The sequence below is a fragment of the Apteryx mantelli genome, chromosome 25 (assembly GCF_036417845.1).
Source record: "Apteryx mantelli isolate bAptMan1 chromosome 25, bAptMan1.hap1, whole genome shotgun sequence".
NCBI lineage: Eukaryota > Metazoa > Chordata > Aves > Apterygiformes > Apterygidae > Apteryx > Apteryx mantelli.
The window spans coordinates 7164180-7180276 of record NC_090002.1 but is presented as its reverse complement, the minus strand read 5'-3'; the positions used below and the strand labels follow the sequence as shown (position 1 = coordinate 7180276).

The window sequence follows — 16097 nt, the reverse complement described above, 5'->3', positions numbered from 1 at the left end:
AGAGCGGACTGTATGAATTTCTTACACATTTCCAGATACAGAATTCAAGCCCTTTTGAGAGTTTGGTTCAGGCCGATCAGCACAGAGTAAGAAAGGATTGTACATTCGTCTCTAAGTTGAAGTGAGCTGAACTGGTGTAATTTAGGCTCAATTCCAGATGCTCGGTTTCAAACTACTGCTTGAATAATGCCTCTCAGCTTTTTCTTATGCATGGTTTTTCATGTTAGTGATCACTGGCACTGCTTTTGGCCTTGCTACTCCACACTGATGAAAGCAGGGAGAACAAGTAAAGGAACAGAATAGGATCTTAAAATGAACAGCTTCTTGCCAAACCGGCAAGGATACCATTCCCCCTAGTCCCAGGCTCCATGGATATTTCTATCAGATTTTCATATGTAAGCGCTTTTCGGGAAGAGAGAAAACTCTGGAACAGTGAGTATTTATTAGAATATTTTTTGTTAAATAAAGAGAAAAAGAGTACTGCAGATTTAATTTCACATCTTGGCTATGCTCTGACAAAGGAGATGTTACTGAATTCAGCAACTACCTCTTGTCCCAAGCCAGGGATTAATTAATGCCCCTCCCAAACGTGTACCTGTCCCAACCCACCCCCCCAGCCCCAACCCTTCCCGTTTTATTTCCCAACTAGACAACACTGTTGGCAAATCAAGACAGCATGAAACTTACATCAATAAAAACAACAAAAAGTGTGAAGTGTGCCAATGCATCAGGGGAACTATCCTATTAAATGGTGTACTTCTCCGGCTAGCATTTCTGCTCGGGAGTCAGTTGTACCTTTCACGGAGGGAGAGTTTAAACATTCTGAGCATGCTCCACGGTGCAATTGCAAGTGCTGCAGAACCACAGGACAAGAGATTGAACACCTGAATTTTTCCCCCAGGACTTCTTTTCAGGGACACACACGGTTATCCAACCAAGGGTTCGTGCAATAACACTCAGTAAGTACAATCCGATGCTTTAGCACAAATTACAATATCCAGTTCAGCACGGTATAAGGCATGTGGACAAGAAGAGACATCAGCAAAACGCAGCAGGATCAGCAGAACAGCATTGGTGATTGACGCTCCAGTTTGTCAGACTTTGACCCCACTCTGAATCCCTGATTCCTACCACAGACAATGAAATTCAGTTTCTATCATAGCATATCTGAGGCTATTTATTTTTGGCCAAGTGATAAAGACCAATTCCTTTTGTTTCATTTTGATGTAAAAGCAGAAACATTGGCGGAAGCTGTAGGAGAAGCAACTGAGCAGCAGGGATGTCTGCAGGTGATCAAAACTCTGCCCTCAACTTCAAGTGTCACTGCACTAAACTGGGAGATACTGAAAGGGGAGTAAACTGGCCCAGCCACTAGCACTGTCACAGAATGTGTATTTTTAAAAAACAGAACAAAAGGCAAACAGATTAATTATGAACCCTTCTTTTCAGAAGCAGACCAGGATTAAAAAAATTCCTGCAAAATTAAAATGTTAGACTCTCCATCTAAAAAAAAAAAGTTTATACATATGCGCTGAAAGTGACCAACACACAGGTCTGAACAGCACCTTACAGTACAGACTAAGACTTAAAGAGCTGATCTCACATTTGAAGTCTTTTAATTAAAAAAAAGTGGCTATGGCTGGGATGACACAAACGGGACACTTCAGAACACAAGGCAGAGGCGAAACTGGCAGCCTCGCTCTCCAGGCCATGGAAGCGATGTAACGGGAAAGGGGCACTTCATGCACAAAATGTATTTTACAAAATACATATCCAAAAAAGAAAAGAAAAAAAAAGCTAACAAAAAAATCCCACCTTGCACTAAATTGCAGCACTCTTAACACTTGCTCTGCCACAGGCTGCTGCCCATGCCTTGTTTGATAGAGGAGGCATGTGAAAAAGGGGAGGGGGAAGGGAAATCCACGTTTCAGTCTATTTTTCAAAACTTCTCTCATAGGGACGTCTTCAGTCATCTGATGTCAGACATAGAGCTCTCAGAGTACGTCGTGGTCATGACAGGAGTGCCGTTGTTTGCCAAACAACCTTGCCTCAAGGTTTCAAAATACGAGGCCTGCACTGGTTTATGATACTGCAGAACTTTTATGGCATCTTCTATCTTAAACCATTCCCTTTTCCTTCCTGCGGGTAAAAAGAAAAATCAGTAGATGCAACAAAATGATGTCATCCTTGTTCAAGTTTGCTGTTGATTAGCTTTCAATTACTATCATGTGTACTAATGCTACATGATTAATTCCAGTCTGTAACAAAGTGTCAGTACAAAACAGCTAGGAAATTTTCTCTCAGCATTCTCTGATCTCACAGCAGTTTAAGGGCCACCTATAAGTACTATTGGCTCCGCTATCCCCAGAACACGTACCTATCATTAGAGCAAAATATCCACTATCCAATCAAACTGGTCTTGCACTTCCCAATTTAAAAAAAAGTGCATGTCTTGCTATTTCTGTAATTTCCGTTCAAGTCAGACACTTATTTTAAGACAATCCACAATGACACACACCAAACCACCCAATTTGCACCAATTTGCAAGTCAACCTCAGTTTCAGCAGACAGCACTCATTTCTTACTCTTTCAGTAAAACCTCTCCGTGTTATAGGGCTATTGACAAACCTTCTGTGGAACAGTAGCAACAGGTTCATTTTCATTTGGAAGTCTGATTTAAATGCAAATATTTCAAAGGAGAACAGGGAATGATCAATCCATACTGCCCACGTATATTTTCTTTAAGTTTTAGAACGGACAGTTCTTCATGCTCTTTGTTTAGTATCCTAAAGTGCAAGAATCAAATACGGATACCCTCGATTAGATGCAGATCGCTGGAGAGGTGGCTCTACAGCCAAACTGACTTCTCCTGGGCCACAGTGGTTAAGAAGGCATCAGCCTGACCAAGATTTTTTTTTTTTTCCTTTTTTTTCAAACAAGTAAAGGCCACACCACTGCAGCTTTTCTAGACCACCCTCAAAAGGATTCCAGCTCCCCGAGGAAGGGTAAGCAGACATGCTTTGTCTGCATGGAACCAGCTCATGCTCTCAAGCACAACGGGCTTACCAATATTGACAGAGTCCTCCCAGTCTTCCAACACTTCTGTGACGATAAGTACGTAAACATATGTTCTGTGTTTCCTGTCCCGATTCTAGAAGGCAAAGTAAAAAATGATGATAAAGCTGTCAAAGGGAAAATGGGAGGAGGCACATGGGACATGGCAACCACAAGTTGCATGCTGCTTCACCATAACGTTGCAGTACCTTACATGCAGTTTCTGTCACATATAATCAGTTCTTAGCTATTAAAAATTGTAGCATTTTAAAAGAGAGGTCTGTAAGCATTAATAGGGATTACAACCGAAAAGTCTAGTTCCTATTCTGTAAGGCAATATTTGGCAGATGGCTACGTTTATAAATCAGTTCCTTAGCTGGAACAACCAAGAAACATTTTGATCTATTTCTTAAACTTTTTCTTCTATTTACACACAACTCTAAACAGCTAAAAGCAACTGTGAGAAGAGCTAAAAATGTCTGGTACCTGTCAACTATGCATCTCACTAGTACTCACCATGTGTCACAGCACTTTTAATAGCTGGGCACACACACACACGTCACTATGTTGCAGGGTCCAGTTTGGCAGCTGGTGATCGGAGGTGCTAAAGGAACAACGGAGAGCCACTGCTCCCCACTTGCAGGGTGGTGTTTTTTTACAGCAAGAAAGGTGTGAATGCACTGGAATATTCACTGTTACACTAGCTTATCACCAATAATTCCAACTGAAGTGGAAACTGCAGATGACCAACATCACTGAAAAGATCAGCATACACTTTTATTTCAATATGAAGTTTTACCTTTTTCTTCAAACAAGTTATCTAGTTTACTTCACAAACTGGGAAGTGACTTTTATTCCAAGATGATTTTCGCATCAAATTTTACAGTCTCAAACAACATCCAAAACTTACCTCAAAAATTCCCACTAATCTTCCTAACGTCCCTTTCACTCCAGCCTATGAAAAGTGCAAAGAGAAAAACAGGCTTTAGTAACAGTTTAGCACATATTTCCTTGTTTGTTGTACAGCAGCAGTTCCTGTAAAACAGGAAGCAAATGCTGTAATCCAGTTAATCTGAAAAGAAGTCACAAGAGAAAGTACACCACTCTGTCATGAGCGCTAACCATGCAAGCATTTCCTCCCACCCTTTTTTTTAATATATTCAAACCATCTTGGATTCAGTCTAGAGGAAAAAAATGATTTGACAAGTTACTAACAGCATATCAATATAGCCTGAATGACCAGAATCTCCTCTATAGGTTATTAAAACCTGAACATGGATAAAACTTGCTTTGGGGATTAGCAGTTTTACTTCCTTAAAGTTACAGATTAAGAAAATAACTATAAGGTATATGTAAGACATCCATTTATACCCTCAAAGCAACGTGACAGCTTCCAGGTATTTCAGTGATGTCTTGTATGCATTTGAAGCAAGCTAACTGAGGGTGAGCAAATACTTGGAAAAAATACAAGTATAAAATACTTCCAAAGTTGTTAAGCAGCCTAGATAACAGGAACAACACTATTTTTGATATACCACAAAATGCAGACGAAAATTGAAAGATGACTTTTGAATCATATGCAGACACAAATCGAGAAGAGATCTGAGTAACAGTTTTGTCCTATATTTGAGTACTACTCAGGAACTACCCCCTTTATGTGATTTGATGTCACTTTTTATATCTCCACTCATCACTGTGGCTCAGTCGCTTCCTCAAAGTGCTATTTCTCCCCTCTGTTCTCTGATGCTTGCATCATGCATGAAAGGAAAGTGTCATCCCACTCTCCTGCCCCCAGATCCCTCCTTTTTTTCCCCAATAATTTTCTTTCCCTTCTTTTTACGATTGTAAATGCTTGCAGCTCAAGTGCTACAGACAAGACCAGATTTCACTCCATTACTTAACTGGTTTGAAACAACACACACAATCTGGCACACAACCCAGCCACATTAGGAAGGTAAATTCAGCTGCCATCTCTGGCAGCTGGAACATATCCCAAACAGTTCATGAAAATAGTGCCTCTACTCTTAGAGTCTAGATATATAGACCTGATTATATGAGGCTTTTTTCTTTTTAAAAGATGTTTGGGTGAGGGGAACTGAATGTTTAACAATAAGGCAAATTCTCTGTCCTGAGCAGCTGAGATCCACTGTTTCCCACTTGTTCAACTACTAACCAGTCGCATGGTTTTAGAAAGGAACAACTCTTAATAATTACAAGATTTTACTGGTTAAGTTCCCAGCCTAGTAAATGAACACACACAGAGACCAATACAAGCCAGAGCACATCTCACTATTGCTCCTATTGGTAAAACTGCCCCAAAAGGAGGAAGGGATGTGTAACTCCCACTACTACCAGCATTCATAGAAATCTAATTCTTTCTGTAACATGCTCCCTGACCTCTACTTCTAGGAAGGAGCTTTTCAACTGAAGCTTTTATGTTGTTTTTGGATGCAAAATTTATTGTCTCATCAGTATTTCTGACATTCCCTTAAACCCACAGGTGGGCCACTGACTATTAACCACAAGGCTATTTCTGGAGTCAAATAGCAATTCCATGAAGGTCAATGCGCGCATGTATGCGTACACTACTGTGACTAGGACAGATAACTGATTTTGACCTTTGCAGATGAGTGATTTTACCTCATCTGCAAAACTGTTGCTGCTAACCTGAACTAATCTCTCTCAGAAGTGGACTGGAAGGCCAGTATGTCAGAAGAATTTCATTCAAAGAACTCCTTCAACGATCTCAAATAGCAATTCTTCTTCTTTTAAGATAAGCAGCCATATCAATCGGTCATCAGTAACAGAGAGGAACACAAGGCTTCCACAATCACAACACACACACACATGTATATAAAGGTGAAGTATAATCAAATGCTCTAGGTAAATAACTGTCTTAAAAGAATTTTCTTCACTTGTTTCCAAAAAAGGAAAAGGTCATTGCATTCTGGCCAATACACTACTGTTCTCCTTACTTCCCTGCAAGGGCACTGAATCAAAAGACAGGGATCTTGTTACTACGCTTTAGCAAACTCTCCAACCTGACTAGAAACCAAGTAATTTATCTCCAAGCAACTGGTCAGCCTGGAAACTAAGCAAGAATACTGCACAGCCAACATCCCAAGAAGCTTATTCACAGCTCTAAAACTGTGGTTGAACTAGCAAAGGCAGGTGAGTAGCCCTTCCTTCTGCTCAGGTTAAACACAGAGGTAACCGAAACAACGCTCTGTCTGCAAACCAACATCCTCCTCCTCCATTCTGCCTAGTCTTGTTCACTCAAAGGCACAAAGAGCGTACAAGTACATTGTTAGAAAACCATGCTGAATTATTGTTAGGCAATTCAAAGAAGTGCTAAGGTTTTCTTCATATATGAATATACCATATACAGTAGTAATTGGGTCATAAATTAATCGTTTGATTTAAGCAAACATCAGACTGAGTTCATAATGAAAATGAGAAACACTAAAGCCTTACCAAAGACCATGAAGTATATCAACCGTTAAATCCTTGAGTCCATTAACTCTCCTATCCAATTTTACTGCTATAATGGATTTTAAAGACAACGTATTCTCCTACAGGACTTTCAATCTGGACTGCTGATTTGATAGTTACACCCAGATTTTTGATAAAGCACTTAATTTACACACCAAATAGAAAAGCAACAGTCTCTGTTTAATAGTGACTTTCCGTAATGGAACATGAGAAAGTGGAATTCACAGTTTTCCATGAATTTCTAACATAAAATTGCCCAGTACATCTGTGAAAAATATCTATAGTCACTATCAGTAACAAAGACAGCTAGAAACTGACTCAGAAAACTGCCAAGCTCATCCTACAGCAACTTCATATCGCCTGCTTTCCTATGGGCCAACACCTCAGCACCTTCCCTAGTCATCTTCACTACAGGATAACGAGCATTTTCCTGGAAAGGAAAAAGTACAGTCACAGACTCATGCAGGACAGGAGCTGGACCTAAATATTAATTTGCACCAGATGACTCAAAAGATTTTCTCCTCAGTAGTGAATGCATTGGCAATTCTCTGTCCTCATGGGCCACAACAGTAAACTTCCACCAGAAGCAGCAGAATTTATTTGGGCGCGTGTTTCCCCACCAAGCATTAGAAGTACTGCACACGGGGTCTGCGCTGCAATCCTCAAAATACACACACGTCCTAGGAGGACGCTGTTAAACCTATTAACAAGGGGTAGAAGAGCACCAGCACCAACTGTTCTGTCTGCAGGTGTGAAAATAAAGCAAATCAATCAAATGACAGTTTTAGTCTGTAAGAGGCATGCTCAGGTATAAAAGACAGGCAAGATTTGCAAAAAGAGCTTCTTCTTCACTGCTCTAAGCATCCAAGAGACCCAAATGAGTTTCCAGTGCTTAAGGTAGTCCTCACTAGGGGAAAAGATATACGTGGTAGGAGTATACTAATTTCAGCAATATCCAGCTACTGAAAAACAGCACACACATCTTCAAACCGCTGCTGCATGCCCGAAGGGTTGGGATGGGCACTTCGGACAAGGAACAAAAAATCTAGCGGAAATGAAGCTTTACTAGTTCTGCTGCTCATGGAACAACTTGTTTTAATAAAGAAAAATTACTGAAGACATCCAAGAACAGCAGGTTCAGGTTTCAAAGCTGAAAATAAGTTCGGGTCAGATGCAAAAAGCAGCCTGCAGCAACACCATCTGTTCCTAGGGACAGCTTTTATTTCCTTCCATCTGAGCTAAGGAAAATGTGGGTTGGAATTTCAGCTATTTTACTTTGCTCTATTAGGCTCAAAGCCTGCATCTACTATAGATTACTGCTGGGCAAGAGGGCTGTGGTAAAACACCCAAATCTTTGCTCCAATACTTGCACTACTAAAGGCAGTAAATCAGACCAGTAAAGATTGCTAGCTTAGACAAGGTCTAGAGACATGAACTACAGACCTAGGAGGCAGATTTTCTTGCTATTTTTATTGTATATCTCAAGGAGGATTGCATCTATTTAACTAATTCTTTACTGCGTTACAACTAATATAAACATTTTTGAAAGAGGTGAACTATCATCACCACCAAGTGAAGAACTTTCAGATGTTGCATTCATTTTTATAAAGTATACCTATACAACGTAATAGACAGTAGAGGATTTGGTCCAGTATTTGCATTGAATATTACTAAATCTAGGAAGAGCTAAACACTGAATTATCTCAGCCATCCATTCATAGTCCATGCAATGGTATTTCAAAAAAAATAGGTCTTCCTGTTTTAGCACCAAAAGATATCAGTGTCCATATTCTAAATCACTGAGAAAATACATGAAACAAAAGATGATTTATAAAGCCTACTTAAGAGCAAAAGTACAGTCTAGTGACTAGATCAAAGTACTCTGATGATATGGACTGCTTTTGATATTGGCATCAATTGCCTATTTGATCACAGATCAAGCACAACTTCTCTGCCTTCTAGTTCCCATAAAGGGAGCAAGACTAACACTCCCCTAATTTTAAAGAATTTGACATTTACTAAGTATTTAAAGGTCAGGACGTGAAAGATGCTGCAAGTGCAAAACGGATTTTGGTTTAACAGACAAGTGCGGAGGCTTTCTTCAAAGTCATTCTATAATAAGTTTAATTTAAAGCATCTATTTCTTCAACACGTTCCTCACCAGTTGCTCACACACATTAAAAAAAAACAAAAAACAAAAACCAAACACCTTCTTATCCCTAACATAAAATTAATTTGGGGAAGAGAATACAACAGCAAAAAGCCAAGAATGAAGAAGCAAAAAATATATGATCTTGGTACTAGTACTTACTGTTTCAGAAAGGCATATAATTTTTTCTAGAAAGTGAACCTTAGAATGTACCTGAGTTTGCAGCTACACAAGACTGACAACGTCACTTCCAACAGCCTGTCAGGAGTAAGCAGCTTTATTCTATAAAGATTGCTCTTATTCAGAGCTAGCATGCTTATCTACTGCCATTTTGCCTACAAAGAATGCCCAAGTAACCAGTCACTTCAAATTTTATGCAGACAATTGCAAGCATGACAAGTGTTGGTACCTGTCTACTTTAATATTTCTACTGGTACAGATTAATATAGATAAGGACTATCTCAAACTAGGACAAGGACTTTTAACTCAAACTGGAACAAAGGGATCACAGGTGTCACTCAGAAACAGCATTTCATTTTCAGAACAGTCATTCTAAAATTTTGAAAATGAGGAAAAGGTAGAAGTCAGATTTCCTTACACAGCAATTATTCCAGCGATACCATGTATAAATGCAAACACACACACAATGAAATTAACAGTGAATGCAAAAGTTAAGAATCTCAGTTTAAGGAAGGATATTTTAAAAGGAAGATATATACCATGCAAAAGAACAAACTGCAAAAGAGAGCCTACTGTCATCTCCAAAGACCACAAGCAACTGAAAGTGCAATGAGTCCTTCCACCTCTTCCAACCAGCTCTGATTAAATGGAAAAGCTATACCAGAGTCAGTGAAAGAAAGGCCACAAGTATCTTCCATAGCTTTGATTAGCTCGGAGACCATCTCCTTTTAGGATAAAAATTACTGCGTGTCCACGGACATGGAGAAAACTGGATATTCTCTCTCTCAACACTAGCAGCAGAATCTACCTTGTGACTGACAGACATCTGTCCCAGGAGAAGAACAGAGACCAAATCTACTCAGAAAGCAGCTCTTCTTATTGCCGACATATCATGGCCTCAGCTACAAGCTATCAGAAAAAGCCTAAACTCCTCTGAAGGGATGAACAAGGATTAACTGTATAATTCTAAGTTCCAGCTAGCATAGGCCAGCGTACACCAGTTGCCCAGCAAGTCACCTCTTAAAACATTACCCCCACCAAATCAATAACCCAAGCTGGGAAACTGGGTGCACAAGTCCCTTACAGCATTACACCCAGAATATAACACACTAACCTCCTGCACACGCATTGCCCAGCGACACTAACAGTGAACAGCTCACTGAGCCTAGGACTGGGTTGATCTATGTTATAATTTTGTGTAAGTATCATAAGCGACATACTGGAAAACAAATGTATCTGAGGAAGGTCTTATATGCCCCAAAGCTGGCATGTGTTTTCCACCTGTGTCAGCTAGTCTAATCATTAGCTGCAGAAGTGCTCAAGTAATTTTATACACATGACAGGCTGCTCCTCTGCAGACCACTTTCAGAAAAGCCCTTACGGTAACAGCATTTGATAGCTCGGTTTCTGACTCTGCGTGCACATCAAATACTATTGGGTATCGTAGAGGTTAGCAGTTCTGGTAATGCTGCTGCTTTTGCGGCTCTTGATGTTTGCTGCTTGTTGAGCAGCATTCAAGCAGATAGGTACTTCACTGGGAATGGCTCAAGCCTGCCAGGCTGCCACGGTTTGAATTACATTCTCGTTCGGCACCAGTCCACGTGAGCGAGGGAACACCAGCTGAGGGAGAGGGGATTATCTCAGCCAGCCTAAACCAGTTTCTTCGCTGCAGACTGAGTCCATGCCAAGACTTCCTTTCAACCACTGAGCTGTCATGGAAAGAGAGCAACTCTTCCAAGGCTCTGAGCTGCCTGAGAAAGGGAGGGTCGATGCAGATTTATTTTAAGGATTTGAAAGGCGAAGCCATGGATCTCCTGAATGAACCTTTGACTTCAGTATCAAATAACTTAATTATTAGTAAGGATTTGGTTGTAAAGCAGGACTCTGCAACTGAAAATATTTCTATTGTTCTGGTTAAATTCACTTTTGCTGGTAAAGTATTTTGAAAGATTGCCGAGTTATTAAAAAAGCAGGAGCTGTATTACAAGTTGGAAACAAAATTTGAAAGCAGAAATCTCCAGTGCTGGAAGGACCTAAAGTGACTTAAAAATAAGCTTTGATTTTGTATCTTTGGTATCTTTCCAGAAAAACTGCTAGATTGTGAAAACATCTAAAGAGAAACACATGACACAGGATCTGCCACATTAGATTAGTCCAGAGGCCCTGATGTCCAACATTTTGTTAGACAGCAGGTACTTCCAAGTACTTTAGGGAAAAGCCTCACATACAAGACAATTAAATAAAGCAAGTACTGGAGAAGCTTCCTCACAACTCCCATCAATTAGCTCTTGATTTTTGTTCTTTAGGACATAGATTTATAACCCTCATGAAAGCCTTTTTAATCCTGTCTTATATAACTGTGAACCTACTTGATCATCCACATACGACCAATTAATTGTTTCTGAATCCCAAGCACCTCTCCATTTCAATAATATTCAGAAGCAAATTCTAAAGACATATTTTGCATAAGATACAGTCGACTTCCGTTTGCTGCCTTTTAATTTCCTTAGAAAACAAAACAAAAACCCCACATCTTGCTCTTGCAACCTTGAGAGAAAAAAAGCCTTCTCCATGCAGTTCATAAATCTGCTGTTTGATCCCCTTTCTGAAACAGCTTCAAGGAAAAAAAAAAAGATTGTGAACACACAGGAACTGTTGTTTATGATAACTCTTATAGTCAATTTCTGGTATTCACATAAAACTCAAAATGTGTAGTGGACCAAAACACATTGAGGTCCCTATTTTTTGAATGTCTTCCGGGGGTTCATAAGGTATATTTTCTAATTATTAGCTCCACAAAAACACAGCTGTCTTTTGAAGTTCTCTTAAACTGTACTTTATAAAAACAAAATAAAATTGAGAGCATCATCATATGTATTGAAATGATTAGAGTTTAATTTTAACTATCTTCAGCTAAAGGTATCAGTCAAGGAAAAGTTCACTCTGAATGAGAGCCCCAATTACATTCTTCTGCTGTCTTTATTTAGAACTCCAGTTTCCTCCCACGTACAATGTGGATATCACCAGCGACCCTACAGTTTTCTTCACCTTGCGGAAAACAAGAGAGAACACTGCAGACGCACAGAGCCTTGGCTAACAGTCCCCAGCACGGCTCCAGGAGCTCCTGCTCTTGCTGAACACTTACCTCTTCACAGACCTCTCGCACAGCAGCCATGTTGGGCTCCTCCTCGGGCTCCATTCCACCCCCAGGGACAATCCATCGGTCGGGATGACGACTACTGCTAACCAGCAGCACCTGCAGAGGGTAGAGCACAGCATATAAACTCAAGGCAATAATCTCTTGCAGGGCCCCTCTTGAGGGCAGAAGTTCTCTCTGTATCTTGCACATCTCCAAACACAACTAATCCAATGCGAGTCCTTGAAAATACTCCACATTTTTCACAACAATATTCCTGAGCCCTTTCCAGGCAGCTGCGCAAACTTCATTAGCAACTACACGAAAGCACTCCAATACTCCAAATTATTTCAACCATTACCTTCTCACTGCTCCAGAGGGTAGCAGAATAAATTAAGCCTACACATACCAAAACAACGATTCGCTATTTGATACAGCATTACAATACCTACACTGTAAAAGCACATTGCTGTAGTCAACACAGGCTTGACTCTTCAGGACACACTACAACAACGTAAGACTGCATAAAAGCTGCCCATACCTCCAACCTCCCCTCTCTACAGAAGTAGCTTGATTTAACTTTATTGGTACCTTTTGCCTTATTTGCCTCTGCAGTTACATTAATAACATATACAAGTCAGGTAATCGCCCACCAAAATATTTAACTGTAATTATTTTAACAAAGATTTTCAGGCTGGGCCCTAATTTTCCCATCTGCTGCTTCTTATGTAGCAGGCACCAAAGAATTCAGTTCTGTGTCCAGTAGTTGTTCAGTTAGCTTTTTTCCAAAAAAAATGACAAGCAAAAAAAATTTTTTTTAAATACATCTCGTTAGACTACCTAATCTAAAGCTAATTCACATCTGCCTGCAATATAACCATAAGCAGAGGTAGAAACAAAAAACTAATACTGTTTTTCAACTCTCTGAGCAAAGCTTCTTCATTAGAGTCATCATGTTATACATCATCATTTCACTGTCACAAAACTTACAGCCAAAGCAACTGGCTCCAGAAACTTTCCAACATACCAGTCCAATTAGGTTACAGGCCAGCTGTAACAGTTTCAATCAGGCATTTCAGAATTAAACTGTACAAGACACTAAAATCCCAGGCTTTACTGTGTAAATGTTGGTTTTCCAGTGGGATATTGAAAGATTTGCACTAATTATCAAGGGAAAACCTACATACAGAATTCTAAATTACACTTCTGCAATGAAAGCAAGCTTAAGATTTCCAGGGTTTCCCCATTTTTTCCTTTTTTGAAAATTCTTATCTACCAACCAACCACTCTGCAAAATTATTTCCCTTTCTGCTGTTCCACATTGAAAGTTACGCAGATAGTAATGTGAAAGTACATTAAAATATTAATGCAAAGTCAAACATTCAAAAGCAGCATAGTTAATATTGTCAGAATAACCTTAATTATATTCATCATGACAGTCTTAAAAATACACGTGCTAATTTTGAACACAAAACTTACACTATTTTCATTGCACACACACAAAAAAAAGGCACTAGTCTTTCATGGCACAAGGCACAGACCTGGGAATGAAGAACACAAGACTCTCCTCAAGGGCCACCCAGACCATGCACAGAGAAAAAGGTGGTGGCCAACGGACCAGAAATGCAGAGGCAAGGAGAGAGGGATAAGGTGCAACGGTCTACACAACAGCTCTCAAAACTAGGAGTAGCAAAACTCAAGGCAGAAACTGAAGAGGGGTCACAACAAACATTTTGGCAACTGCTGGTCTAACCTTTCCTAAGTTTGGAAGAAAATTCAATGTTCTCAAGTGTCAGCACTTCTCTAATCAGCAATTTTCTGTGTATCCTAACAATAAATATGTCTCAAAGCCTTCCTGCTTCAGTCAGTACCCACGTTTCAAGTCTGCAGTGCATGAAGCACCATCATTTATTAGACAACCCCAAATCAACCCCCGAGTGCTACCCAACCTATCTATTAAGGCAATCATAATGCATACTAGAAATGAATTAAGCTGAATGGGCTACCTTAATTCTGCAGTTTCCTAATGGGAACACTTAACTATCTGACCATTCTTGTGGCTTATGGAATATAATGTAAATGCTATTCCATTTTAGTAACATCCCATGGTATCTGGCCTTCTTCAAGAAGACAAAATTCCTTTCCCCAAAACATCCAGTCCCTATGAAACATGATCAGTAAGCCCTGTCTAAATATGGAATGTAAACTTCGGACACCAGTCAGTGGTAGAGGGGTTTTAATGCCATCATCAGCAACCACCTCTAGTTTTAAGTCAATATTTGGCCACTATAGGCTCAGCACACAATGCACTAAGTTGGCCTGTGTCATCTTATCACGGTCTCTTTTGCTATTCTGTTACAGTACTTTTACTTCATCCTGATTCATTAGCAGTATTGTATACAGAAGAGCTTGGACTGAAATTCCTAACTTCAGGTCAGCAGGTGATTCTGCAGACAAAGTTAAAAGAAAAGTAAAGGATGTTACAAGTATACATTTTCTTGACAGGTAAGAAAGCATCATCTCTGCAGTTTCCAATTTCAATTCAGAGTGCCAGGGTGAAAAAAAAAAAAAAAAAAAAGCAGAAGCAGACCTTTGAATATCAGCAGGGCACACTACAAATCACTGAATCCTGTCACCTTCCACTTGTGGAAAAAAAAACGTATCTGCTAACAGAATCACTGTACAAAGACTTTTACATGAAAGATTAGCTGATGGTTCAGACCAAGGCAACACTTTAGCAACACACCAGTGTGAAACTTTTAGGTGTAAACAACAATTTTAGGCAATGCAAATTAATTTCAGCAGTTCTGGCAGCTGAGAGTAGTCTAAATAGAATTAGCATGAACAACCCTCACTGGGAAGGAAAAACCTGTCATTCTCACACTTTCATGTAATCAGACTATTTCCTGTTTAATAAAAAGGAAATCCCATCAAGAGAGAGCAGGAAACATGCCCTACAAGGTCATTCTTTTAAAACAACTTTAAACAGGATATTGCTACCAATGAGCTCTTACAAGACAAAGGGGCCTAGCTCAAAATGAGGGTGAGACATTGTTGTATTCCAAAAACCAAACATCTGAAAAAGTCTTGTGCCCCAATACATGCAAGACATTCAAAGGTATCAAGTAAAAAAGTCATTATAATCCAAGACTATATTTTCGCAAGAAAAACATTATTCAAATATTTTACAGACTGCCCCAAACCCACTAAAATGAGATCTACTGAAAAATAACACCTCTCTGTAAATCACTAATATTTGGGAGGAACAGCATGACTGCTGTATCCAAGATACAAACCTAAGAAATGCACTCCTCAACAGAAACCTTTTGCCCCGACAGCTGGATGAGTGCACATGAATTACCTGGGGAAGGGAAGACACCAGGTCAACAGGGTTGGAGGTCCCTTACAGAAAAGGGGTGTAATAGTTTGTACTTCTGCCACAGTGAAGTCAGAATTCTTTTCAAAGACTCATTTCCAGAACAAACCCATGACATAGCATAAGACTAACCTCCATCAAAAAGCCAAGACCAAGAATGACAACTACACCTTTTATTTTACAACCTAGAGATGGAAGGACAGTCCTGCAGACCCAGTCCCCCACCTGCATATTCTAACCCTTGACCAACACTTATCTTTCGTGCATTTTGAAAGCGGTAGTCAAGAAATTTGTATCACAAGGTAGTACTGTTTGGAAACTTCCTAATATTGCAAAACTTGCCTTTGCATTTCTGTTATTCAATTGCTTAAATAGACTGAACATATTCCAATATAACTGAAAGCTACAAAATAAAGAGTACACTTTTTTTAAAAGACCACCTAGTAGGGCCTATGTCCTCAATTGCTATTTTTTTACTCCTAAACTTTATTAACATATTTTTAAATGAATGGTTTTACGTAATAAAGAGATTTAATCAAAACAGTCATAAAAAAATATACCAAAAATGACTTTTCTCTCAAGTCTGCTTAAAAGCAGAGAGAAAGGGACAACAGATTCCTCAGAAATGAAACAACAAAAAAGGAAGAATTCTCTAGTCTCTTTAAGACACAACATTGTCACTGTTTGTGCACATCACCTAGCACAACTCA

At 39.5% G+C, this 16097-nt stretch overlaps 1 protein-coding gene across 1 annotated transcript in view; it reads right to left on the bottom strand.

Annotated features, from left to right (window-relative positions):
* Positions 1-1506: 1506 nt before the first annotated feature.
* RPS10 (ribosomal protein S10) overlaps positions 1507-16097 on the bottom strand; it is a 33288-nt gene continuing 18697 nt past the window's right edge. The window contains exons 6-9 of the mRNA XM_067310773.1: positions 12021-12131; positions 3965-4009; positions 3067-3151; positions 1507-2139 (exon numbers count right to left, since the gene is read on the bottom strand). Of these exons, the coding sequence (XP_067166874.1) occupies positions 1970-2139; positions 3067-3151; positions 3965-4009; positions 12021-12131 (411 nt within the window). The 3' untranslated portion in view covers positions 1507-1969. The remainder of the gene's footprint in view (positions 2140-3066; positions 3152-3964; positions 4010-12020; positions 12132-16097) is intronic.